Below are 26,158 nucleotides of genomic sequence, written 5' to 3'. Positions count from 1 at the left end.
TAGCCCTTATCCCATTGTCTATAGCAGAGGCATGCTGTTAAAATGGCCCAAATGTTGATGTAGATGTTCACAAATGTAACAGATTTTGACTATAACTAAAATCATAGTATGTTTGATAAAGTAATAAATAAGGTGAAATATATGGGGTAGATGTTCCTAAAATAGATTCTAACTATATATGGACATTTTATAAAGTATGAAAGGCTTATTAATTCACACATTTTATTTTATTTTTTATCATACCATCATATTTGTATATGTTTTAGTATACTTTTATTGTGTACTAGATCTTATGGGTTGAAAAGTTTTTTTCCTTTCTCAGACATAAATAAACAATTCCAGGTGAAAGCCAAAGGTCCTAACTTTCTAGGGGGGGACACTACTACATTAATAAAACATTTCCCTCTTGCTAGATTGACGACTAAAACAATAGCGAAACAGTGCAAAAACGTCAGTCAGCTTAACTGGGTTTAAAGCAAAGAAACAAGGAGAAGTGTTTTTTTATTTCATTCGAAAAAATAAACTCTAGTACACCGGTAATCTTGATGCTTCCAACATTTCAATGGATCTATTTACCAGCGTCTCAAAACAAAGTTGATAAATAGATCCATAACATTTTTGAAAGCATCAATATTACCAGTGTGCTGGAGTTTTGTCTTATATTTAATAAGTACATTGTTTGCTCCATGCACCTGGTATCACGCTCAGCTGTGTGAGTTACTTGTTCATATTTTCATTGCACTGCCATGTCATCACTATAACACCTATTTTAATTGTTAGCAGAAACCTGTTAGAAAATGAACTGCTTGTGAGAAATTTTGAAAAATAAATAAATAAAAAATAACTGACTGAATTCAACATGGCGAAATGCAAGACAATATAAACATTTACAAAAAGAAAAACATATTATATTATAACTGCAATATCTGCTATCACTGAAAAGACTCAAAGCAGTTTGAACTTGTCATTATCCACTAGGTAATACATAGGTTCACAATCTATTCAAAAAACAAAACCAACACAGAAACATGAAAGGATAATGTATTTTTGAGGTTTCAGAGAAAAGCCAGTGATGACAACAATGATGTATTGTATCATAAAAGCAGCAGGACAAGTGCTAGTCATAAACAGTATTTATCAGTGCTAAAGGTCAATCACTTGGCTATGTCATTCCAGTGACTTGCAGATTGTAGAACAGGATGATTTGGAATATAGAATACACACTGTTATTGTGGAACAAACTGTCACCTGTAAACATCCTTTATTGGCACTGATGCCCACACGTTTCAGCAGGGTTGATTGTGTAGCACCATGTTTTATGGTCACGGATGTGTGTGTGTCAGTGGAGGCTGGTGGGAGGAGCTATAGGAGGACAAGCTCATTGTAATGCCTGGAATGGAATTAATGGATCGGAGTCACCAACATTTGGTTTCCATATGTTTGATACCGTTCCATTTATTCCCTTTTAGCCATTGCAATCATCAGCCATTGCTCCTCCCACCAGCCTTCCCTGGTGTGTTTGTGTGTGTATTACCGTGGTAATGCTGTGTGTATACACTGAATTTACAAAACATTAAGAATTAATATTGAGTTGAATCCCCCTCCGCTTTTTCCCTCAGAACAGCCTTAATTCGTCGGGGGAATGGACTCTACAAGGTGTCGAAAGCGTTCCACAGGGATGCTGGCCCATTTTGACTCCAATGTGTCAAGTTGGCTGGATATCCTTTGGGTGGTGGACCATTCTTGATACACACAGGAAACTGTTGAGTGTGAAAAACCCAGCAGCGTTGCAGTTCTTGACACAAACCGGTGCGCCTGGCACCTACTAACATACCCTGTTCAAAGGCACTTAAATTTCTAGTCTTGCCCATTAACTATCTGAATGGCACACATACACAATCCATGTCTCAATTGTCTCAAGGCTTAAAAATCATTCTTTAACCTGTCTCCTCTCCTTTATCTCCACTGATTGAAGTGGATTTAATAAGTGACATCAATAAGGGGTCATAGCTTTCACCTAGATTCACCTGGTCAGTTAATGTCATAGAAAGAGCAGGTGTACATAATGTTTTGTACAATCAGTGATCTATATGTGTGTGTGTGTCTCCTACAGTAGGGGTATACGTGAGGGCTCCCAGAGTTTGCGTGCTAGTTGACTACAGTGTTGTAGTATGTACTCTGTAGGGATGACTCCTAGATGGACTGTCAGCAGCTCATAACACTTCACCACCTCCCCCTGGTGGCTCTTACTGTAGTAGCGCAACAGCTTCCTGTGGAGGGGAACAGGAGCACACACACACACTCCTGTAATACAGCCATAAATACTAGATAATGCATTATACACACACACACTCCTGTAATACAGCCATAAATACTAGATAATGCATTATACATACACACACTCCTGTAATACAGCCATAAATACTAGAGAATGCATTATACATACACACACTCCTGTAATACAGCCATAAATACTAGAGAATGCATTATACATACACACACTCCTGTAATACAGCCATAAATACTAGAGAATGCATTATACATACACACACTCCTGTAATACAGCCATAAATACTAGAGAATGCATTATACATACACACACTCCTGTAATACAGCCATAAATACTAGAGAATGCATTATACATACACACACTCCTGTAATACAGCCATATATACTAGATAATGCATTATACATACACACACTCCTGTAATACAGCCATAAATACTAGATAATGCATTATACATACACACACTCCTGTAATACAGCCATAAATACTAGATAATGCATTATACATACACACACTCCTGTAATACAGCCATAAATACTAGATAATGCATTATACATACACACACTCCTGTAATACAGCCATAAATACTAGATAATGCATTATACATACACACACTCCTGTAATACAGCCATAAATACTAGATAATGCATTATACATACACACACTCCTGTAATACAGCCATAAATACTAGAGAATGCATTATACATACACACACTCCTGTAATACAGCCATAAATACTAGAGAATGCATTATACATACACACACTCCTGTAATACAGCCATAAATACTAGATAATGCATTATACATACACACACTCCTGTAATACAGCCATATATACTAGATAATGCATTATACATACACACACTCCTGTAATACAGCCATATATACTAGATAATGCATTATACATACACACACTCCTGTAATACAGCCATAAATACTAGATAATGCATTATACATACACACACTCCTGTAATACAGCCATAAATACTAGATAATGCATTATACATACACACACTCCTGTAATACAGCCATAAATACTAGATAATGCATTATACATACACACACTCCTGTAATACAGCCATAAATACTAGAGAATGCATTATACATACACACACTCCTGTAATACAGCCATAAATACTAGAGAATGCATTATACATACACACACTCCTGTAATACAGCCATAAATACTAGAGAATGCATTATACATCCACACACAACCTCCTCCTCCTCCTCACCTGTAGTAGTCCCAGGCCAGCATTCCGATGGGGGCGGAGTCGTTGGGCAGGATTGGCAGGTCCTTTACTTCCAGTTTGTAGCCCTGATTGGTCAGGTGACAGAGGTTAAGGGTCATACAAACACAATGACGTTCCAGAACATTCCAATGGAAAAATCCGGCTTGGTATACCCAACATTGAGGTAATTTACCGTTTCGTTTTCGAACCAGAGGAAGTAGCAGAAGAAGTAGTCTCCATCTCTCAGAGTGACAGTGGAATAACCCTTCTGTAGGTAAATCCTCGATGTATTAACCAGATCCCATACCTACAGAGAGAGACCGAGATGAAAAGAAGAGAGCGAGAAGAGGAACGAGAGCGAGATACAGAGGGAGAGAAACAGAGATATACAGATAGAGAGAAAGAGAGATACAGACCAAGAGAGACCGAGAAATCATCAGTGATATCCATTTACTAAAAATATCAAACCAGCTTTACTTTTACAGAGGCAACTTTTGATATCCCATATGCATTGAGAGCCTACTTTAGTTGATTACAGTACCAAACTAGTGGATAACTCTTAGACAACCCTCTAGAACCAGTGTAGATTGTACAGTCTAACCTTGCCCTTTATGAAGTGAGCCAGTGGCCCCTTTCCTAGCTCAGAGGTTGCACGGTCCGTGATGTTGAGAGAAGGAGCGATCATCTGACCAGCGGTGCGGTCGACGTAGATGAAATGGATCAGGCCCGGGAACTCCTCAAGGTACGTAATATCCGCTGTGTTAAGGTCAATACACCTCACAACACACAGATACAGTACAACACAGAGCCTAATACCACAACACTACACTACACTAACTTCTCTGGGTACGTAACATCATCTGGATTAAATACACTTGACAATCTCTTGTCTAGAGATATCTGTCCAACCTGGTCAAACTACTATACAGTAGCAGCATTTGGTTTGATTTCAACGAGCTGCACGATTACATTCTACACCTTCAGTGACTTACAGTAGACATTTCATCCAATATATAGATAAAAACTGTCTGTGACACACCAGGGCACAACATACCTCATGGATAGCCATCAGCTCCTATTGCTTTCAAAATGCTATGGAAATGGGGAAACATGGGGGTCTGCACTGAAACCACTGGAGATTTAGCCTGACAATGGGAGTTTCTACAGTCATTTAGCTATTGCTCCCGGTTAGTCAAGATCAGGGGTGGCCAACCCTCTTGGAGAACAACTGGGTGTGCAGGCTTTTGATCAAACTCTACCTCTTCTAAAGACTTTGTATAGGCTACCCCTTCTCTTTAACACACCAACCCTACATCTAACCTCGTAATATTAGGAGCACAAACATAGGAACTAAGGGGCCATTTGAGATTTCTAACATGGCTCCAGAGGGCGGGGTTAATGTGAGGCAGGATATGACACCATGGTGATGTTTCTCTTACTCTTCACCAACAGGAAGTCTTTCCAATCCATCAACTTCTCCCTGAGAGAGAGAGGGGGGTGGGGGTGAAAGGAAGGGGATAGAGGAAGGACAAGAGGAGGGAGAGAGAATAGAGAAGATAAGAATAGTATCTTCACCTGTACAGGTATCCAGAGCTCTGTCCTACAGGCCTTTACACAATACATACAGCACTGGTTATTTGCTATTGAGAGAAATACTATTAGCTAGTCCTGGGCCTCATACGTACTGCACCATGGTGAGAGCTCTGTCCTGTAGACTGGGTGATAGACGCTGTGGACTCCCTCCTCCAACTGTGTTCTCTGTGATGAAACACTGTCTGTAGACTCCACACAGCTGGCTCTTCATAGTACGACACCAGGGGACCAGGCTAGGGACAGAGACAGATACAGTATGATGAAACACTGTCTGTAGACTCCACACAGCTGGCTCTTCATAGTACGACACCAGGGGACCAGGCTAGGGACAGAGACAGATACAGTATGATGAAACACTGTCTGTAGACTACACACAGCTGACTCTTCACACTACAACACCAACGCACCAGGCTAGGGACGGAGTTCAGAGCTAACATAATGATACACATCTTCCCAAATGTCACACCCTGGCCTTAGTTATCTTTGTGTTCATTATTATTTTAGTCAGGTCAGGGTGTGACATCATGAAGTATGTGTTTTTGTATTGTCTAGGGGTTGTATGGTTTAGAGGGTTAAGGAGTATAGATGGTTTAGTGTTGTGTGTAGTTGTCTAGGAAAGTCTATGGTTGCCTGAATGGGTTCCCAATTAGAGACAGCTGGTTACTGTTGTCTCTGATTGGGAGCCATATTTAAGACAGCCATAGGCTTTAGCTGTTGTGGGTCATTGTATATGTCTAGTCTATGTCGAACGTAAGTAGTTTGTGTGTGCACTTGCGTTTGTAGTTTCACGGTTGTTTTGTTAGTTTGAATAAGTGTTTCGTGTTCCGTCTTCAATATAATAAAAAGAAGATGTATTCATATCATGCTGCGCCTTGGTCCTCTCACTCATATCAAGACGATCGTGACACCAAATGCTAAATGGGCCCATGACAAATCAAATCAAAGTTTGATGGTTGCATGCACAGATTTGCAGATGTTATTGCAGGAGCAGGAAAATGCTTGTATTTTCTAGCTCCAACAATGCAGTAATATCTAGCAATAATAAAAATAAACAATACACACATAATCCAGAATTGTGTTTTTATAATAAAAAAATTAAGAACAGAGACCGGAATATATATATATACCCACACATATACATACTGTATCTAATCCTCCAGACCTACAGTAGAAAATAGGGAGCAGGAGCTAGGGGTCGACATGGGATTGGGCCATAGAGAGCAGGTGGCAGTAGACAAGACACTCACTCCCTGCTGAAGCCAGGTCCTCCTCTGGTGAATGCCCGGCTCTTAAACTCTGTCCACACACTCTGTAGCTGGGACGTCTGAAAGAGAGGAGATCGACAGATGTGTTATAAATACTTTAGCAATGTTTTTATGTAACATTTTGGGCAACCCGACCATAGAATTGCGTGTTATAGATCTGTCATTCTCAATGAAAGCAAGTTTAACACGCGGTAGATATGTTCTGTGTGTGCTATTTCTATGCTTCCCGTTCTTAAGTTTAGTTTCTGAGTCTTGCTTCTTTTGTACACCAGTTTCAAACAGCTGAAAATACAATATCTTGGGTCATGGAAAATATACTTCACAGAGGTTTAGATGGTACAATGATTCTCTACGCAATACTTGCTTGTTTTGTCATATAAACTGAAATTAGGTTTTAAATCTGTCACTGGGAGCATATCAAATGCTTTTCAATGACAAAAAGCTTCCATATACAGCTAGGACTTCATATATTACACCCACCTGTATGTCTGAGGTTCCCAATGCCCTAATGAACTTGTCCAGTCTGTTGCGGAGGTCCTGTATGGACGTCTGGCCGCGGGCCGCTGACCCCTCCAGACCTTCACTCAGACGCTTCTCCAACTTAGCAAATGCCTCCAGGAACACATAGACTGACATGGCCAGGTTACTGTTAGGTATCTAGAGAGAGGGGGGGGGAGAGGGAGAGAGAAGGAGCGAGGGAGAGATAGAGAGAGCAGTCTTATCTCAGTGACAAATTACTGCCATCTTCTGGCTTGATCTAATATAACATCCAAAGTTGTGAGATTTGCTTACCCTTACTCTTTGAATGTGTGTGTCTGTCTGTGTATATATGCGCGCGTGCGTGTGTGTGTGTGTATACAGACCTTAGTGAGCAGCACCAGAGTGATGCCCGGCCAGAGTGGCAGACAGTACATGGAGTGAGGCATCATGGGATAGCAGCCCTCCTTCAGCGTGACCTCTAGGAAGACTCTGCTAGGGTTCGAGGGGTCAGGGGGAGGAGCTTCCAGGGTCCGGAGACTGTCCTCCGCCATCTGAAGACAGAATGGAATTTACATTAATTTAATCTCATGATAAATTACACTATATAGATTATAAAGAACATGCAAATCCAATGGCTTTGAGCAAGGGCTCAAGATCAAAAAATAAAATTACCCTCCAAGGTCTGTCTAATTTAAATGCAGGATTTATGAGAAAGTCTAAGGTACATGCATTTCTCTAGTTAGGATCCAGCCCTTTTTGGTGCAGCAATACCATTTTGTCCTAATGGCCTGGCCCTATACTACAAATATGGTTTGAGGAAATAGCGAGGTAACTTTCGTCAACTCTGAGCTTAACTAGGGATAACCAGCGTCACAAAAGTGGCTCACCTTTTAGCCAGGTACATTAATATGGCAACGAATCCTTCAGAACTAACTTGATTCGGGGCAGGCTAACTTCACTTATCCTGAATGAAGTGTCTGAGACGCGAGTTGAGGACCAATGAAATCAGCTTCCCTCCCTCTCACAAAGATTGCGCCATCACCCCCTTCATTTGAGGAAGACGATTTATTAAACATTTTATTAAATTAATATTTTTGTGTGTTAAAAAAACGATCACACTACACATTTAGTAATACCAAAATGCATTTGAAACATTTGTATGACATTTTGTACCACAACAGCGAAAATCTTTTTTTCAGCTGAAAGACGATGCCCAGAGCTAACCCACGATGTTGCACAACGATTTAAGTAAATTAGTCATCGTTTTAGTCAAGGTATAATAGATTTGGGGTTGAAGTGGGAAATCCAAAGTGGGAACTTCATGGAATTCCATGTGAGAAATTGCCAAGAAACTGAAGATCTTGTACAACGCTGTGTACTACTCCCTTCACAGAACAGCTCTAACCAGAATAGAAAGAGGAGTGGGAGGCCCCGGTGCACAACTGAGCAAGAGGACAAGTACATTAGAGTTTCTAGTTTGAGAAAGACGCCTCACAAGTCCTCAACTGGCAGCTTCATTGAAGGCAGAAGGGGCCCCTGTGTTGAGGATCAGTGTGGCGGATGTGATGTTACCGACCTTTACCACCTGGGGACGGCCTGTCAGGAAGTCCAGGATCAAGTTGCAGAGGGAGGTGTTTAGTCCCAGGGTCCTAAGCTTATTGATGAGCTTTGAGGGCACAATGGTGTTGAACGCTGAGCTGTAGTCAATGAATAGCATTCTCACATAAGTGTTCCTTTTGTCTATGTGGAAAATAACAGTGTGGAGTGCAATATAGATTGCATCATCTGTGGATCTGTTGGGGGCGGTATGCAAATTGGAGTGGGTCTATGATTTCTAGGATAATGGTGTTGATGTGAGACATGACCAGCCTTTAAAAGCACTTCATGGCTACAGACGTGAGTGCTACGAGTCGGTAGTCATTTAGGCAGGTTACCTAAGTGTTCTTGGGCACAGGGACTATGGTGGTCTGCTTGAAACATGTTGGTATTACAGACTCAGACAGGGAGAGGTTGAAAATGTCAGTGAAGACACTTGCCAGTTGGTCAGCGCATGCTCGCAGGGACACGTCCTGGTAATCCGTCTGGCCCTGCGGCCTTGTGAATGTTGACCTGTTTAAAGGTATTACTCACATTGGCTGCGGAGAGCGTGATCACACATTCTTCCTGGAGCTGGTGCTCTCATGCATGTTTCAGTGTTATTTGCCTCAAAGCAAGCATAGAAGTAGTTTAGCTTTTCTGGTAGGCTCGTGTCACTATCTGTACATGTAGGTACAAAAGAGAGGCCCTTAGATAAGACTGAGACTTGAGCGTCAGTAAGGTCTTTTTTGGAGAGGTTAATTACCGCGTCCTGCTGTAGCTCCGTGTCCACGGCCTGTGTTCCTGGTCTCCTCTTCGACCGCTTGCCTCTCCTGCATCGTTTCTTTTCTTTCGTGGAGCCCTCTGTTGCTTCCGGGCTAAAGAAAACGGACTGTGTGCCATGGTAGCTGGAGTCACTGTCTGTAGGGAATTCGCTCTCGGTGACATTATTTCCTAAAGGACTTAATGATGAAATGCCTATGTATGTTATGTTGTGAATTTGAACATGAAATATGTGTCTATTGTAGATTACGCTGACGTTTTTCGTACGATGTACCCAATGACTAATGAAAACTTGCTATGTCCTCATTGAGGTTTTACAGACGTGTTCAATACGCCATATTTATACACTTTTGTAATATTTATGAAATGCATATTGTTATATTTGGTAGCACTTATTAGTTTTTCCTTTGCCTCCAACCCCCTTCGATGTGTAGAACGGATGTGGGTGGGGCCAGGTCTACATAAGGGTGCAAATGTAAAAAAAATCACAAAAGCTCTGATGGAGGCCGATACGTAAACTTATTAAATATCGGTGATACTATCAAGAGCAGTGTGCGGTTTCCTTTTTCCTTCATCTTGTTCAATTGTTGCCATGCACCTGCAAATAAGATTGCTCAGATGTGCGAGTGCCTTTTGAATCAAGTCAGTTGTTCGAATGGAGCTAGCTAGGGTGTTCATGTTTCCAAGTTTCAAACATATTATCTCAAATGCCATTGAAATGGCAGCAGCGGTATGACAACCAGCACATTCATGAGCATGAAATACGACTTTCCTCAGTACGAAATCCTTGACAACCCACTGTGCTGTCAGAATCAGCATGCTCATGGTATCGCTGGCCCAAATGTCAGTTGTGAAGCTAATAGCAGTGACTCCATTACTGTGTAACTCCAGTAGGGCAACATCTGAAAAATAGCGCACTTAGTAACGTTAGTGTGTACCGGTACTCAACCAGTCGGCAAAAGCCAAATTGATTCTGTATTGACATATTTTCAACCAATTGATCTTGAAAGTGTTATTTATGTCAACATAATCTAATACTTCCAGATCTCCTTCAGTTCTTTTATTTGAAAGGACTGACTTCTTTAGTTTGAGACTTATTTTTCTAGATGAAGTCAGGAAAGGTCTTGTTGATCGTTTTACAAATAAAGATGATGAGGGGTACACAAAGCAAGACAGTCCCTCTGCCCTGGACAGAAGCCTTCTCCCAAGTGTAGAAAGATCCCTTTGTAAGCAAATTATTAACTATTTTCTTGGTTTTCTTAATTTTAGGAGAGAAATGTATATGTTGTCTGACTAAGTGGTTTTTTGATAGATGTATTCCTAAATATTTAACACAGTCCTTTAAAGGAATATTTTATATTTCTTTATCATCAGTCATATAAACATTTCACATTTAGAAACGTTCAGTTTTAATCCTGATGCAATAGAGAATGCAGTGATAGCATTAAGGGCATGGGCGACCTGGTCTTTGTTTTTTAAAGAGTAGTATCGTCAGCCAGTTGGTAAATTTAGATTTCTCTGTTAAAAAGGGATATGCATTATTCTCTGTTAAAAATATGCAGATATGCATTATTCAGAATATCTAGAGATAATGCGTTCCACTACTAAAATTAATAAAAAGGGCAAAATTGGGCATCCCTGTCGTATACTTCTGTTGATCCTGAATCTTTTGGATGTACAGAATTAAGGTTTAGTATCACAGAACTATTTATATCTTTGTAAAACATGCGAATAACTTTGATACAATTTTCACCGAAACCAAAAAGTTTAAGAGGCCGAAAGAAAAATGTATGTTCAATTGTGTCAAAGGCTTTACAGAAGTCCAAAAATAAAACACCACCATCTGAATCAATTGCATCTGAATAATCTAAAAGGTGCAAGACTAAACGATTGTTGGAGGTTATGTGACGGCCCTTCATAAATCCTGTTTGAGTCTCATTTATAATGGTATGTATTCCTTTCTTTAATATTTTGGCATAAACCAGAGCAATCAATTTGTAATCAATATTTAATAAAGTAATTGTGTCTCCAATTGTCAATGAGAGAAGGGTCTTCGGAATCAGTGAAATAAGGCCCTTTCATAGTAGAGACCGTTTCACCATTTTCGATGCAACCTTAAAACATAAACAATAGGGTCTTCTAGTAACTCCCAAAGCTGTCTATAGAATTCAACTGACAGGCCATCAGCGCCAGGTGATTTCCCTTTTTTCATTGAATTCAGAGCCTCTCTAATTTCTTCGATTGAAACAGGTGAATTGCAAACTGAGTGGAAATCATCCTCAATTACAGGGCCATAACTCTGAATGTGGCAAATTTAAGCTTTCACAACCATCTTCCTGAAATTGTGAGTTGTAAAGGTTTTCATAAAAGGAATTGACAAATGTTGATATTGTAATGGGATCTTTACATAATACATCATTCATTTTGTGTGCCGTTATAGATTTTCTTTTGTTTTTTCTCTTTTCAAATGCAAAAAAAAGAAAACTGGTGTTTCTTTCCCCCTCTTCAATACATTTAGCTCTTGATCTGACAAAAGCACCATTTGCCAGATCCGTGTAAAGCTGTTCGAATTCTAGTTGTAAAGATTTAAATACAAACTCTTCTTCTTGAGATAGATTCATAAAAACTGTCAAGCTTGCTCATCAAATCTTTTTCTCTAAAAGGTTCTTCAGGTGCTTCAGCTCTTTGGCACGTTTAATGGCTACAACTCTGACTTTCTATTAAAGAATTCCATCTACTTCCATGACCCAAGTCTTTTCATACAAAAATATCTTTGGCTAACGATTTGATGTTTCCAATAAAAATAGGATCTTTAAGAAGTGTGTTGTTTAATTTCCAATATCCTCAAATACCTTTAGAATTTTTAGTAGCCTGTAAATTCAGGGAAATTAAATGATGATCAGAAAAGGTAGCCAACTGATGATCTACATCTATAACAAACTGTAAAGGGAAAAATTAGGAATAAATCTATTCTAGATTTTCGTGACATAGTTTGGTTGATCCAGGTATAACCCTTTGCATCCGGATTGAAATAACACCAGGCATCATCAACAGAGAGATCCTTGCATAATGTTGTAATGATATTGTTATTTTGAGAGCTTTGACTCATTCTAGGAGTAAAAATGATCAGCAGAGTCATCAGGTGTTTCGCTAAAATCTCCTGAGAGAATTAGAAAAGCCTCTGAGTGTTTGTTGCGTAAATCCTGTAATTTTCTGGTAAGTTGGGCTAAAAGGGTCTTATTTGGGCCTCCCGGGTGGCGCAGTACTCTGGGTTCGAGCCCAGGCTCTGTCGCAGCCGGCCGTGACCGGGAGGTCCATAGGGCGACGCACATTGGCCTAGCGTCGTCCGGGTTAGGGAGGGTTTGGCCGGTAGGGATATCCTTATCTCATCGCGCACTAGCGACTCCTGTGCGGGCCGGGCGCAGTGGACGCTGACCAGGTCGCTAGGTGCACTGTGTTTCCTCCGACACATTGGTGCGGCTGACTTCCGGGTTGGAGGCGCGCTGTGTTAAGAAGCAGTGCGGCTTGGTTGGGTTGTGTTTCGGAGGACGCATGGCTCTCGACCTTCGTCTCTCCCAAGCCCGTACGGGAGTTGTAGCGATGAGACAAGATAGTAGTTACTAACAATTGGATACCACGAAATTGGGGAGAAAAAGGGGGTAAAAAATAAAATGAAAATAAATAAAATAAAGGGAGCATGTGAGTTACAATACAGATGATGAAAATAGCATTGTCAAGTTTAACCGTTACCATGACCCATCTGCCATCCTGTGAAGATGTGGATTCTAGAATGTTGCCTTTAAACTTGTGGATAAGTGTCAAAACACCAGCAGTTTCATCCATGACTGAAATAGGCCATGACTGAAATAGGCCATGTCTTCCAAAATTTCAAGTCACTTTACACAAATGAGTTTCCTGAAGAAAAACTAAATCTGCATTACTGCATTTACAATATAAACTATAAACTCCTGCTTTCTTTTTGTAAGATCTCTCAAACCCCTAGCATTCAGGCTAATGATATTAAAAGAGTTGAAAACAAACTCCTGCATTAAAAAATAAAGAGACACAAACTAGATAGATGTAGTAATGTGAACAATAAAACAAATAGTAAACCTTGAGAGGGTTAATCAGACAGAAAACTACACTCTGTTGAGGTAGCGGTGGTTAACAGTATAACAAATCCCTTTTTTCTTTTTTGGGTTGGCAAGTGTTCATAAATTGTAGATCGAACTGTAAATTTACTCGTGTCAGTACAGTAAATGTACTCTTGGCAGTACTCACAGTTCAAGTGTGGTTCATGTCAGAGCTAGCCAGTAATCTTTCTTCCTTCGGTGAACGCGTGTGTGCCCTTGAATCCAGCCTTCTTTCCCTCTTGTCGTGCTTTCTGTATAATTGGCCACAGTTTCTCCCTGGCAGTCTGATCCTGCGGTATCAGAGCCTCTTTTATGCGGAGCTTCTTCTCGTCCAGAAACTTGTTACCTTTGGCCATTTACAAGATGATGTCCCTGTAGTGGTGCATAGTGAACCGCAGGATGACATTGCGAGGGGGTCCATCAGATCTTCGTTTCCCAAGTAGATGAACCACGTCGATCACGTTTCTTAGCTTGTCTTTGATGCACGGAGCCACCTTTCCCAGGATATTAATGACTGCTTCCCTAATGTCCTCTCCCTCTACCTCTTTTACACCTTGGAATTTCAGATTCCACCTGCGAGAGTACCGTTGAAGTTCAGCTACATTCTCACACAGCTCATTATTTGGGGATTGCAGTTTCTTCAGCTCGTTCTCTAGGAACGTTATATTTTCCTTGTTCTCGCTCACAACTGTGTCTCTGACAAATTATCAATCTTCTTTGATGTTTCTTCATTAGGCTGCTCTATGATGGACACTTTGGAGAACGTGGCGTCTTGTTTAGTAGTCAGGGTCTGGATTGCAGTCCTCTTTCACTTTTTTCTCCTGTGGATTTTTAATTGGGGTCAGAGGTAAAGAGGTTGCAAGGATCTCTTCCTGGACCGTCTTGTTCTTTCTCTTGCTTGAGCTAGCGACATCTTGTGTATCCATGCTGCTCTGGCTCTCGTCCTAGCTAGCTAGCATGCCTGCAGTCTTCTGTGAGGCTTGGATATTCCATCTTTTCTTGTTTTCCTGTCGTGTTTTTCCCATTCAACTTGACACAAACTCTAAACTTGCCATATGTAGCTAAAATAAGTTATAGTTAGTTTCTTGCTACATTGATAGCCAATATTAGACTGTTAACCACCTAACCCTCAAAGTTGCTGGGACAATTGAGAAAACAATCCCTCTCACAGCGACGCCATCTTGGCTCCGGAAATCGGTTCAATGCTGTGCGTTTCCCCAATGAGATGACGTGCAAATAAATACTTTTCAGGGCTGGGTTTTATTTGAATGTTACCACCCACCAGCATGGCATGTTTATTACTCAGTAACTCCTGAAAAGTTCTTCCTCTTCACAAGTCTCAATGTCCATTTGGGCGCCTGAGCCATGGAGCAAATTAAAATAGGAGGTGCATACTTATGTTTGTGCACCTCCACTGTCTTACCAGATAATTATCATAATACAATGGATAATTTGTTAATTGAAAAAAAAGACAATTTTATAAAATGATATGATTGCATTTTGCAACCCTGCTCCCCCGTTGCCCCAAGATGAATGGTTTTGACCACTTAAGTTTTGCTTCCCTACATGCGCCACAGCTAGACAGCAACAAATGCCTATCCTATAATGAAAAATCACCCATGAGGAACTTGCTTGTCTATTTTTTTGTGCTGTTAGATTTGTATTGGTGTTTCATCCAATACGCTCAGGGTGTTGTTACATATCATTTGCACGATCAACATCCACGTTCGTAACATGGATGAAGCCTGAAATGGAATGTTCATCTAACTGAAGCTGGCCAGCTTTAGAAAACCCTGAGTATATCTAACTTGCGTCATAGTATACAGTCATGGCCAAAAGTTTTGAGAATGCTCCAAATATTAATTTTCACAAAGTCTGCTGCCTCAGTTTGTATGATGGTAATTTGCATATACTCTAGAATGTTATGAAGAGTGATCAGATGAATAATTGCAATTAATTGCAAAGTCCCTCTTTGCCATGCAAATGAACTGAATCCCACATTTCCACTGCATTTCAGCCCTGCCACAAAAGGACCAGCTGACATCATGTCAGTGATTATCTTGTTAACACAGGTGTGAGTGTTGACGAGGACAAGGCTGGAGATCACTGTCATGCTGATTGAGTTCGAATAACAGACTGGAAGCTTCAAAAAGGAGGGTGGTGCTTGAATCATTGTTCTTCCTCTGTCAAACATGGTTACCTGCAAGGAAACACGTGCCATCATCATTGCTTTGCACAAAAAGGGCTTCACAGGCAAAGATATTGCTGCCAGTATGATTGCACCTAAATCAACCATTTATCGGATCATCAAGAACTTCAAGGAGAGCGGTTCAATTGTTGTGAAGAAGGCTTCAGGGCGCCCAAGAAAGTCTAGCAAGCGCCAGGACTGTCTCCTAAAGTTGATTCAGCTACGGGATCAGGGCACCAACAGTACAGACCTTGCTCATGAATGGCAGCAGGCAGGTGTGAGGGCATCTGCACGCACAGTGAGGCGAAGACTTTTGGAGGATGGCCTGAAGGGCAGCAAAGAAGCCACTTCTCTCCAGGAAAAACATCAGGGACAGACTGACATTCTGCAAAAGTTACAGGGATTGGACTGCTGAGGACTGGGGTAAAGTCATTTTCTCTGATGAATCCCCTTTCCGATTGTTTGGGGCATCCGGGGAAAAAAAGTGCCCCAAACAATCGAAAAAAAAAAAAAAGGCTGTAGAAGACAAGGTGAGCGCTACCATCAGTCCTGTGTCATGCCAACAGTAAAGCATCCTGAGACCATTCATGTGTGGGGTTGCTTCTCAGCCAAAGGAGTGGGCTCACTCACAATTTTGCCTAAGAACACAGCCATGAATAAAGAATGGTACCTACACATCCTCCGAGAGCAACTTCTCCCAACCATCCAGGAACAGTTTGGTGACGAACAATGCCTTTTCCAGCATGATGGAGCACCTTGCAATAAGGCAAAAGTGATAACTAAGTGGCTCGGGGAACAAAACATTGATATTTTGGGTCCATGGCCAGGAAACTCCCCAGACCTTAATCCCATTGTGAAATTGAGGTCAATCCTCAAGAGGCGGGTAGACAAACAAAACCCCACAAATTCTGACAAACTCCAAGCATTGATTATGCAAGAATGGGTTGCCATCCGTCAGGATGTGGCCCAGAAGTTGATTGACAACATGCCAGGGCGGATTGCAGGTGTCTTGAAAAAGAAGGGTCAACACTGCAAATATTGACTCTTTGCATCAACTTCATGTAATTGTCAATAAAAGCCTTTGACACTTATGAAATGCTCGTAATTATACTTCAGTATTCCATAGTAACATCTGACAAAAATATCTAAAGACACTGAGGCAGCAGACTTTGTGAAAACTAATATTTGTGTCATTCTCAAAACTTTTGGCCACGACTGTACACCCCCCCCCCACCCCCCCCGCCCCCCAAGCTCACCTGAATGTCTGGATCCAAAAACTGGAACACAGGAGTACCGCTGCCCACATGACAGCTCTCTTCATGCCTGCTTTCCTCATGCCTGCCTGCAAAGAGAGCGAGCAGAGGGTTAGTGAGTTGAACCAAAGGCAGTGGAAGTATAGCATATCACTGCACCGAGCCACAAGGGCAAAAAATGGCAGAGCACGGCACAGACACCTACCTGAATTAACGGAGTCCCTGTCAGTCCCTGAGTCCCTATTAGTAGGGGAAGGCTCTGGAGTGTAGAATATATCTGGGGCTGAGGTGTTCTCCACATCCTGCACACACACCACACAGCTATTAAACTTCAGAAGCATTCAGACAGAGTATGTTATTCTTCTTCTTTCACTCTCAGTGCTCCTACCTCGGGGGCAGTATCCTCCAGGTCGATGTTGCTAGGATACATGTTCTGCACCATGACGATAAGAGCAAGCAGGTCAGACGAGGTGAGGGTACTAGCGTTACGACTGTGGGGGAGAGGAGAGGGGTGGATAGAAAGGTATTCAGAGTAGGTTTGGGGTCAATTCAAGTTACTCAATTCAGGAAGTAATTTGAATTTAAAATTCAGAAATGTAATTTCTTTTGAAATAGCTGCTCCTTTTCAGTTTATTGAGAAAGCATTGAAAATGAATGGAACTGAAATAGAATTTCAGTTTATTACCTATTTTCCTGAATTGACCCCAACCCTGATTCAGAGGTACCTCCTTCTGTACGTGATTTGCAATGTCATATTATGTGAAAATGTTCTTCATTATGTGAAAAAGTGACGTTACAGTAATGGACAGTAACCTGGAGTAGAAAGCTTATAGTTTTGTGTGAATAGTAATGGACAGTAACGTGGAGTAGAAAGCTTGTAGTTTTGTGTGAATAGTAATGGACAGTAACCTGGAGTAGAAAGCTTATAGTTTTGTGTGAATAGTAATGGACAGTAACCTGGAGTAGAAAGCTTGTAGTTTTGTGAGAAGAGTAATGGACAGTAACCTGGAGTAGAAAGCTTATAGTTTTGTGTGAATAGTAATGGACAGTAACCTGGAGTAGAAAGCTTGTAGTTTTGTGAGAAGAGTAATGGACAGTAACCTGGAGTAGAAAGTTTATAGTTTTGTGTGAATAGTAATGGACAGTAACCTGGAGTAGAAAGCTTGTAGTTTTGTGTGAATAGTAATGGACAGTAACCTGGAGTAGAAAGCTTATAGTTTTGTGTGAATAGTAATGGACAGTAACGTGGAGTAGAAAGCTTGTAGTTTTGTGAGAAGAGTAATGGACAGTAACCTGGAGTAGAAAGCTTATAGTTTTGTGTGAATAGTAATGGACAGTAACGTGGAGTAGAAAGCTTGTAGTTTTGTGAGAAGAGTAATGGACAGTAACCTGGAGTAGAAAGCTTATAGTTTTGTGTGAATAGTAATGGACAGTAACCTGGAGTAGAAAGCTTGTAGTTTTGTGTGAATAGTAATGGACAGTAACCTGGAGTAGAAAGCTTATAGTTTTGTGTGAATAGTAATGGACAGTAACCTGGAATAGAAGGCTAGTAGTTTGGTCTTAATAGTAATGGACAGTAACCTGGAGTAAAAGGCTACTAGTTTGGTCTTAATAGTAATGGACAGTAACCTGGAATAGAAGGCTAGTAGTTTGGTCTTAATAGTAATGGACAGTAACCTGGAATAGAAGGCTAGTAGTTTGGTCTTAATAGTAATGGGCAGTAACCTGGAATAGAAGGCTAGTAGTTTGGTCTTAATAGTAATGGACAGTAACCTGGAATAAAAGGCTACTAGTTTGGTCTTAATAGTAATGGACAGTAACCTGGAATAGAAGGCTAGTAGTTTGGTCTTAATAGTAATGGACAGTAACCTGGAATAAAAGGCTACTAGTTTGGTCTTAATAGTAATGGGCAGTAACCTGGAATAGAAGGCTAGTAGTTTGGTGTGCACCAGTATGAATGCATGAAGGACCTCCTCTCCTGCTCTCTCCACACTACTGTTGATCTGCTGCACCAAGCGACGCTCCAGAAACTCTATACATTGTTCACATAGAGTAGGATGGATCAACCTCTCTACTGCCTGATGGAGGGAGACAGAGACATACGTTGTATATACAGTACCAGTCAAAAGTTTGGACACACCTACTCATTCAAAGGTTTTTCTTTATTTTTACTATTTTCCACATTATATAATAATAGTGAAGACATCAAAACTATGAAATAACACATATGGAATCATGTAGTAACCAAAAAGTGTTAAACAAATCAAACTATATTTTATATTTGAGATTCTTCAATGTAGCCACCCTTTGCCTTGATGACAGCTTTGCACAATCTTGGAATTATCTCAACCAGCTTCATGAGGTAGTCACCTGGAATGCTTTCAATTAACAGGTGTGCCTTGTTAAAAATTGTGGAATTTCCTTCCTTTTTAATGCATTTGAGCCAATCAATTGTGTTGTGACAAGGTAGGGGTGGTATACAGAAGATAGCCCTATGTGGTAAAAGACCAAGTCCATATTATGGCAAGAACAGCTCAAATAAGCAAAGACAAATGACAGTCCATTACTTTAAGACATGAAGGTCAGTCTATCCTGAACATTTCAAAAACGTTTTAAGTTTCTTCAAGTTTAGTCGCAAAAGCCATCAAGCGCTATGATGAAACTGGCTATCACGAGGACCGCCACAGGAAAGGAAGACCCAGAGTTACCTCTGCTGCAGAGGATAAGTTCATTAGAGTTACCAGCCTCAGAAATTGCAGCCCAAATAAATGCTACAGAGTTCAAGTAACAGACACATCTCAACATCAACTGTTCAGAGGAGACTGCGTGGATCAGCCCTTCATGGTCGAATTGCTGCAAAGAAACCACTACTAAAAGACACCAATAAGAAGAAGATTTGAGATTTTTGGTTCTAACCGCAGTGCCTTTGTGAGACAGAGTAGGTGAACAGATGATCTCTGCATGTGTGGTTCCCACCATGAAGCAGAAGGTGTGGCGGTGTGGGGGTGCTTTGCTGGTGACACAGTCTGTGATTTATTTAGAATTTAAGGCACACTTAACCAGCATGGCTACCACACCATTCTGAAGCAATACACTATTCCATCTGGTTTGCGCTTAGTGGGACAAACATTTGTTTTTCAAAAGGACAATGGCCCAACACACCTCCAGGCTGTGTGAGGGCTATTTGACCAAGAAGGAGAATGATGGAGTGCTGCATCAAGATGACCTGGCCTCCACAATCACCCGACCTCAAAGCAATGGAGATGGTTTGGGATGAGTTGGACCGTAGAGTGAAGGAAAAGCAGCCAACAAGTGCTCAGCATATGTGGGAACTCCTTCAAGACTGTTGGAAAAGCATTCCTCATGAAACTGGTTGAGAGAATGCCAAGAGTGCGCAAAGCTGACATCAAGGCAAAGGGTGGCTACTTTGAAGAATCTCAAACATAAAATATATTTTGATTTGTTTAACCCTTTTTGGGTTACTACATGATTCCATATCTGTTATTTCATAGTTTTGACGTATTTACTATTATTCTACAATGTAGAAAATAGTAAAAATAAAGAGAAACCTTTGAATGAGTAGGTGTGTCCAAACTTTTGACTGGTACTGTATGTTGCCGTGTAGGTCAAAACTACATTTCCCCATTGGGGAGAAGAGTGAGTACAGTAAAGCACAGTTTACAGTACAATTTCCTCCACATTATAAACTGGGTGGTTCGAGGCCTGAATGCTGATTGCCTGACAGCCGTGGTATATCAGACGTATACTACGGGTATGACAAAAACATACATTTTTACTGCTCTAATTACATTGGTAACCAGTTTATAATAGCAATAAGGCACCTCGGGGGTTTGTGGTATATAGCCAATATACCACAGCTAAGGGCTGTATCCAGGCGCGTCGCATTGCAGACACAAGCAACTAACGTCAAGACATAGACAATTACCCACAACCTACCTAATGACTATGGCTGCCTAAATATGGCTCCCAATCAGAGACAACGATATACAGCTGTCTCTAATTGAGAACCAATCTAGGCAACCATAGACTTACCTAAACACCTACACTGAACACAACCCCATGAACTCTACAAAAAACCCCTAGACAATACAAACACCCTAGATGAGACAAACACACACAAACATCCCCCATGTCACACCCTGACCTAACTAAAATAATACAGAAAACAAAGATAACTAAGGCCAGGGCGTGACAATATTGGTCATATACCACACCCCATCTGGCCCTATTGCTTAATTCTACAGTACCTCTACTAAAAAGCTCTGGTCCTGCTCTCGAAGGCGGCTGTAGGTCTCCAGGAGGCTCTGTAGATATTTCCATAGATTGGTCCTCTGCTCTGTGTCCTGAGGACGCAGCCTGGAGAGAAACCACACAGCCCATTAGGACACAAGTCCATCTGTCACACACAAACACAGATCTAATGAACTTCATAAGGTAAGAGTCATGTCATACTCTTTCCTGATCAGGGTGCTGCTGAGGGTAACCATGCCGAATTGGATCTCAATCATCTTCTTCATCACGTAAATCTTCCTCTTCAGATCCTCCTCGCCCTCTTCTTGGTCTCCGTTCACAGCGATGTACAGACACTCCTCAAACTGTCAATCAGTCAATATTTCCATCAATCAAATAATCAATCACTCAATCACCCCTAATCAGTTCCGATTCACACACACATACTACACGTCCCAAGCTCTTTATTAACACAACTGAGAGGCTTGGATTGGTGTAAGGAATATGGAGGACGCTCCTCTTAGTATGTTGGAAGACTCGCATGGCTAACAACTATCTCGTCCTTTGAGATCCGTGAACACCGGAAGGCGTAGGGGCTAGGAGCAGAAAAGGTACCGAGTCATTTGGTCTGAATGGAACTGCTGTTGGCTATTGGCCACGTCATCTTAACCCATTTACAGAGCCACACAGTCTGATCCCATGACTACTGCGAGGTTCAGGCAGGCTCACATGATGTGAAGCTTTACTGGACAGCAGGCTTTCACTTTTACTACAGCACAGTAGAGGAACTGTAATTGAGTGGCTTATGCGGTCAAATGAGTTGTAGGGGAGAGTGGGGTAAGTTTTGATTTAGTATATATAGTATTCTTTCTAACAAAGATACTGTAGGTACATACACTACCATTCAAAAGTTTGGGGTCACTTAGAAATGTCCTTGTTTTTGAAAGAAAAGCACATTTTTTGTCCATTAATATAACATCAAATTGATCAGAAATACAGTGTAGACATTGTTAATGTTGTAAATGACTTTTGTAGCTGGAAACTGCAGATTTTTTATGGAATATCTACATAGGCGTACAGAGGCCCATTATCAGCAACCATCACTCCTGTGTTCCAATGGCACGTTGTGTTAGCTAATCCAAGTTTATAATTTTAAAAGGCTAATTGATCATTAGAAAACCCCTTTGCAATTATGTTAGCACAGCTGAAAACTGTTGTTCTGATTAAAGAAGCCATAAAACGGACATTCTTCAGACTAGTTGAGTATCTGGAGCATCAACATTTGTGGGTTCGATTACAGGCTCAAAATGGCCAGAAAATAATAACTTTCTTCTGAAACATGTCAGTCTATTCTTGTTCTGAGAAATGAAGGCTATTCCATGTGAGAAATTGCCAAGAAACTGAAGATCTTGTACAACGCTGTGTACTACTCCCTTCACAGAACAGCTCTAACCAGAATAGAAAGAGGAGTGGGAGGCCCCGGAGGCACAACTGAGCAAGAGGACAAGTACATTAGAGTGTCTAGTTTGAGAAAGATGCCAGACGCCTCACAAGTCCTCAACTGACAGCTTCATTAAATAGTGCAATTTACCATTGGTATGGTGTAAGTTTAGTTGCGGGACAGGGTAAATTAAGCCACCTACACATTTCTGTACTGAATTAAATATTAACACTACCTTTTTAAAACCATGTCTATCTTTATTCCCAACCCAATTACTTTTTTGTATTTTAATCATATTGTAACACAGGCGTAACACCTAACAAACACTTTGTACTTTTTAAAACACTTGTAACATAGGCCAGGCCCTGTTGTTACCTCATATCCCAACGCCTGGGAAGAAAACACTTCAATTTGCTCAACTTGCCATTGGCTCAACTTATCCCAAGGCAAATATTTTGACTATATAAGCCCACACAGTTACAAGAATGCACTTTCATGCTAAGTTTGAGACCTCATATAGACCCCAACTGATGTATAGAACAATCTTAAAAGTATCTACTTTGGTGTAGATACAAGCATCACCAAACCTCTACCCGATAAATTAATTTGTATTTGGTGAAAATACATTTTTTGGGACGCAACTTGCTTACCACTTTTTCCATGTGGTTTCTTCCTTCACAGACTCCATGAAATGATGACCTCTTCCTAAATATATGGTCAATGTATTCATTTTATATATGGTTTCCTAGAAACAAGGTTGGCTTAACTTACCACACTCTCACCTACACTTATTTTATGACCATTCTTTACTATGGGCATAGTTCTCTCACAAATTGCCCTGTATCTGTTGACGTGTTTTTGTGTCATGACGCAACATTAGTTTCCTGTGTGTGTGTGTGTGTGTGTGTGTGTGTGTGTGTGTGTGTGTGTGTGTGTGTGTGTGTGTGTGTGTGTGTGTGTGTGTGTGTGTGTGTGTGTGTGTGTATTACCTGATGTAGCACATAGGTGTGGTTGTTCTCAGTACTAAAGGATGTATAGCTGTCTCCCAGTCTGTCCACCATGGTACTGCAGGAGATGATGATGGGGGCAAACAGAGTGTTGATGCTGTCCTCAAATGCTGGTGGCTGGGAGGGATGGAAAGAGACACTCAACCATATCCTCCACCGGAATCTCTCATCATAACCCCAATTTTCTGCTCTGGAATGACCATGAGGGATTATGGTACTACATGAACCAGTCAACATGTCTACAACCCCTGCCGGACAGACCAGAGAGTTCAGCAAGTCACAGAAACGTGATATGAATGAGGTCACTGGGGATATTTGGGTTAATCCATATATGCAATATGCTATCATTGCTTCTATATGTATGTAATAGACAAGACAACTAGAACCATCCTGTTTCCCTCGCCCGCTCCCGTCTTACCTTCTCCCCCTCTTCCTGTGATGCTCCATACTGCTCCTGGATGTTGAGTTCAAACTCTGGGTCTGTCCAATAGAAGAGGACCTCAGCGCTCTCGCTGGCTATCAGCAGACACTTCATAGTGGGATCTTATCTGTAGCAACCAACCATACCAGCACTGTTGTCATCTGCAGAATATGCAGGTTTTATTACATTTTTTATTTAACTAGGCAAGTCACAGTGTGTTACAGTTTGAAACGTTCTTTGCAATACACACAGCCCTTAAATAGGCTAAGCAAATTATTCGTAAGAAGCTCATTTTTTGCCATATTACAGGAAACCACGGAACAACATTACACTGCAATTGGATAGAAATGAGCCTACATGCAAAGATAGATTTATAATAGAGTTACCACATTTGTGATTAATCATTTGTATTATCTTGGAAAACAGAATAACAGTGTTGCTGTAACTGGCTCTACTTACATAGCTGCTATGAGGGAATAACATAAGTTATTATCATATCAACAATGTATGTGCAATACATGAAGAGGACAAACCACTTCCAATTTTCTACTGGACTCATAATGTAATTCATTCTCTGATAAATGCATTTGTAGAGTGGTCATATGATGAAGAGCATGATAAATAAGAAGAGCACCAAGCCTTGACAAACCCTATTATGCAGCACGAGTCAAACATCCAGACTATGCGGATTGTCTTCAGTGATCACCAATGCATGGCTGACAGGTCGGACCCAAACGCATCACAGGGGTAGCGCAACGTAGAATATAGCGTTTACCCATATGGGACTTCGAAGTTTGCCTTCTAACGCTCATACAATAACATTATAAATATGTCATGCACATAGCTGACATTAGCCTATTCTATAGGCATATTCAACGTGAAAAATATATATTTTACACAATTAATTTCTATTAGGATATTCTTGCACCCATCAGTAGGCTATGATAATAACAACATGTTACACAAAGTAACTTACCTGTGGCCAATCAGTTATGCATCATATTTACCCCTCCGTGATTTCCACCAGTTTAATCAGATGTTGTTAAAATGTACCTCTTCTTTCGAAACCCTTAGCTTTCCGATTATAAACGATCATACTTTGAAACTCTAACGCAACATTTCTCAACTCAGCTTCCGTGGTGAAACTTGGAGCCGAATCATGTGACACTAACAGCGCTTTAACAGCGGAAGCTAAGCTCCTCCTAGAAATATGACTCTAAATTAAACGCAGGTCTATGATCAGTGTTCCCTCCTGATGCTTTCTCTTAGAAACGGCGAAGGTAAAAGTAAAACTGACTGGAGATCAGTGTTTAGTTTTGAAGTTGGTTCCCTGACGGTGAAAGGGTAATCCTTACAAAAAAAGTTTTTAAGGTAATCCTTTCATTGGGGGTAGATAATTAGGTGAGTTAAAGTCATGTGCTGAAGACTAGACTAAAGCGCTTGATTCTGACACGGTTGTAATGATCTGGTATTCATTGAATGTATTATGGTGTTGTGTGTGTGTGGTGTATGTGTGCGTGCGTGCGTGCGTGCGTGAGTGCGTGCGTGCATGCGTACATATGTGTGTGCATGGAGAGAAATTTCATGTGTCATTCATTTACTTCCTTGTGAGAGTCATAGGCCTACATTATTGTATCACATGAGATAAGTAGCCTAGCCTACATATTGAGCAGAATCATCTGTTTCATTGTCAAGACAGGCACATCATTATTATTAGAAAGGATGTTCAGAGTTATACAAATGTAACCCTGATTATGCAACTATCTTTGAGCAAAGTAAAAAGAAACACACGTACGCACACACACACACACACACACACACACACACACACACACACACACACACACACACACACACACACACACACACACACACACACACACACACACACACACACACACACACACACACACACACACACACACAAATGAAGATCTTGTGGAATTTTGGAATGTTCCTTATTCCTTAAAATAGGATCTTAAAAGGTTATAAATTAATGGGCAGAACAAATCTGCGCCTGTGGGGACATTCTAGAATACTCTGAATAGTCTGAGTTTGGGTTCTGGCAGACCATTCATGTTTCTGGGTCTAGCTACTAATCTGTACAATCAGTTTCCAGCGGCTGGACGTTCAGGGAAGTTTTTTTTAAGCTGACTACTGTATACACAGAGTAAACATAGCAAAGGGGCCTGCAGAAATCCTTACATGTTTCAAAATGGATCACAGAGTATAAACAGTGTGTGTGTGTG

The 26,158-nt window shown here is 40.9% G+C and overlaps 1 protein-coding gene across 3 annotated transcripts; it reads right to left on the bottom strand.

The window, feature by feature from the left end:
- Positions 1 to 484: 484 nt before the first annotated feature.
- On the bottom strand, positions 485 to 25,068 carry hps1 (HPS1 biogenesis of lysosomal organelles complex 3 subunit 1). 3 transcript variants are annotated; one of them, XM_071393655.1, is made up of 18 exons: positions 24,886 to 25,068; positions 23,907 to 24,070; positions 23,471 to 23,605; positions 21,263 to 21,405; positions 21,058 to 21,166; positions 18,707 to 18,867; positions 17,178 to 17,280; positions 16,995 to 17,091; positions 16,793 to 16,878; positions 7,241 to 7,408; positions 6,858 to 7,034; positions 6,360 to 6,436; positions 5,205 to 5,345; positions 4,935 to 4,999; positions 4,121 to 4,266; positions 3,713 to 3,826; positions 3,523 to 3,605; positions 485 to 2,270 (listed from the first exon to the last, which is right to left on the bottom strand). In XM_071393655.1, the coding sequence occupies exons 2-18, from the start codon at positions 24,021 to 24,023 to the stop codon at positions 2,108 to 2,110; spliced, it is 2,085 nt and encodes a 694-aa protein (XP_071249756.1). In that variant the 5' UTR covers positions 24,024 to 24,070; positions 24,886 to 25,068; the 3' UTR covers positions 485 to 2,107. The 3 variants fall into 3 exon arrangements, with proteins under 3 accessions (XP_071249756.1, XP_071249757.1, XP_071249758.1); XM_071393656.1 differs by having other exon boundaries at positions 23,907 to 24,036; positions 24,886 to 25,056; XM_071393657.1 differs by lacking the exons at positions 485 to 2,270; positions 3,523 to 3,605; positions 3,713 to 3,826; ... (4 more) ...; positions 6,858 to 7,034; positions 7,241 to 7,408 and adding an exon at positions 14,589 to 15,548.
- Positions 25,069 to 26,158: the final 1,090 nt, after the last annotated feature.

This window comes from Salvelinus alpinus, chromosome 3 (assembly GCF_045679555.1).
Source record: "Salvelinus alpinus chromosome 3, SLU_Salpinus.1, whole genome shotgun sequence".
NCBI lineage: Eukaryota > Metazoa > Chordata > Actinopteri > Salmoniformes > Salmonidae > Salvelinus > Salvelinus alpinus.
The sequence above is the reverse complement of the archived record's forward strand: the minus strand, read 5'-3'. Positions and strand labels throughout refer to the sequence as shown.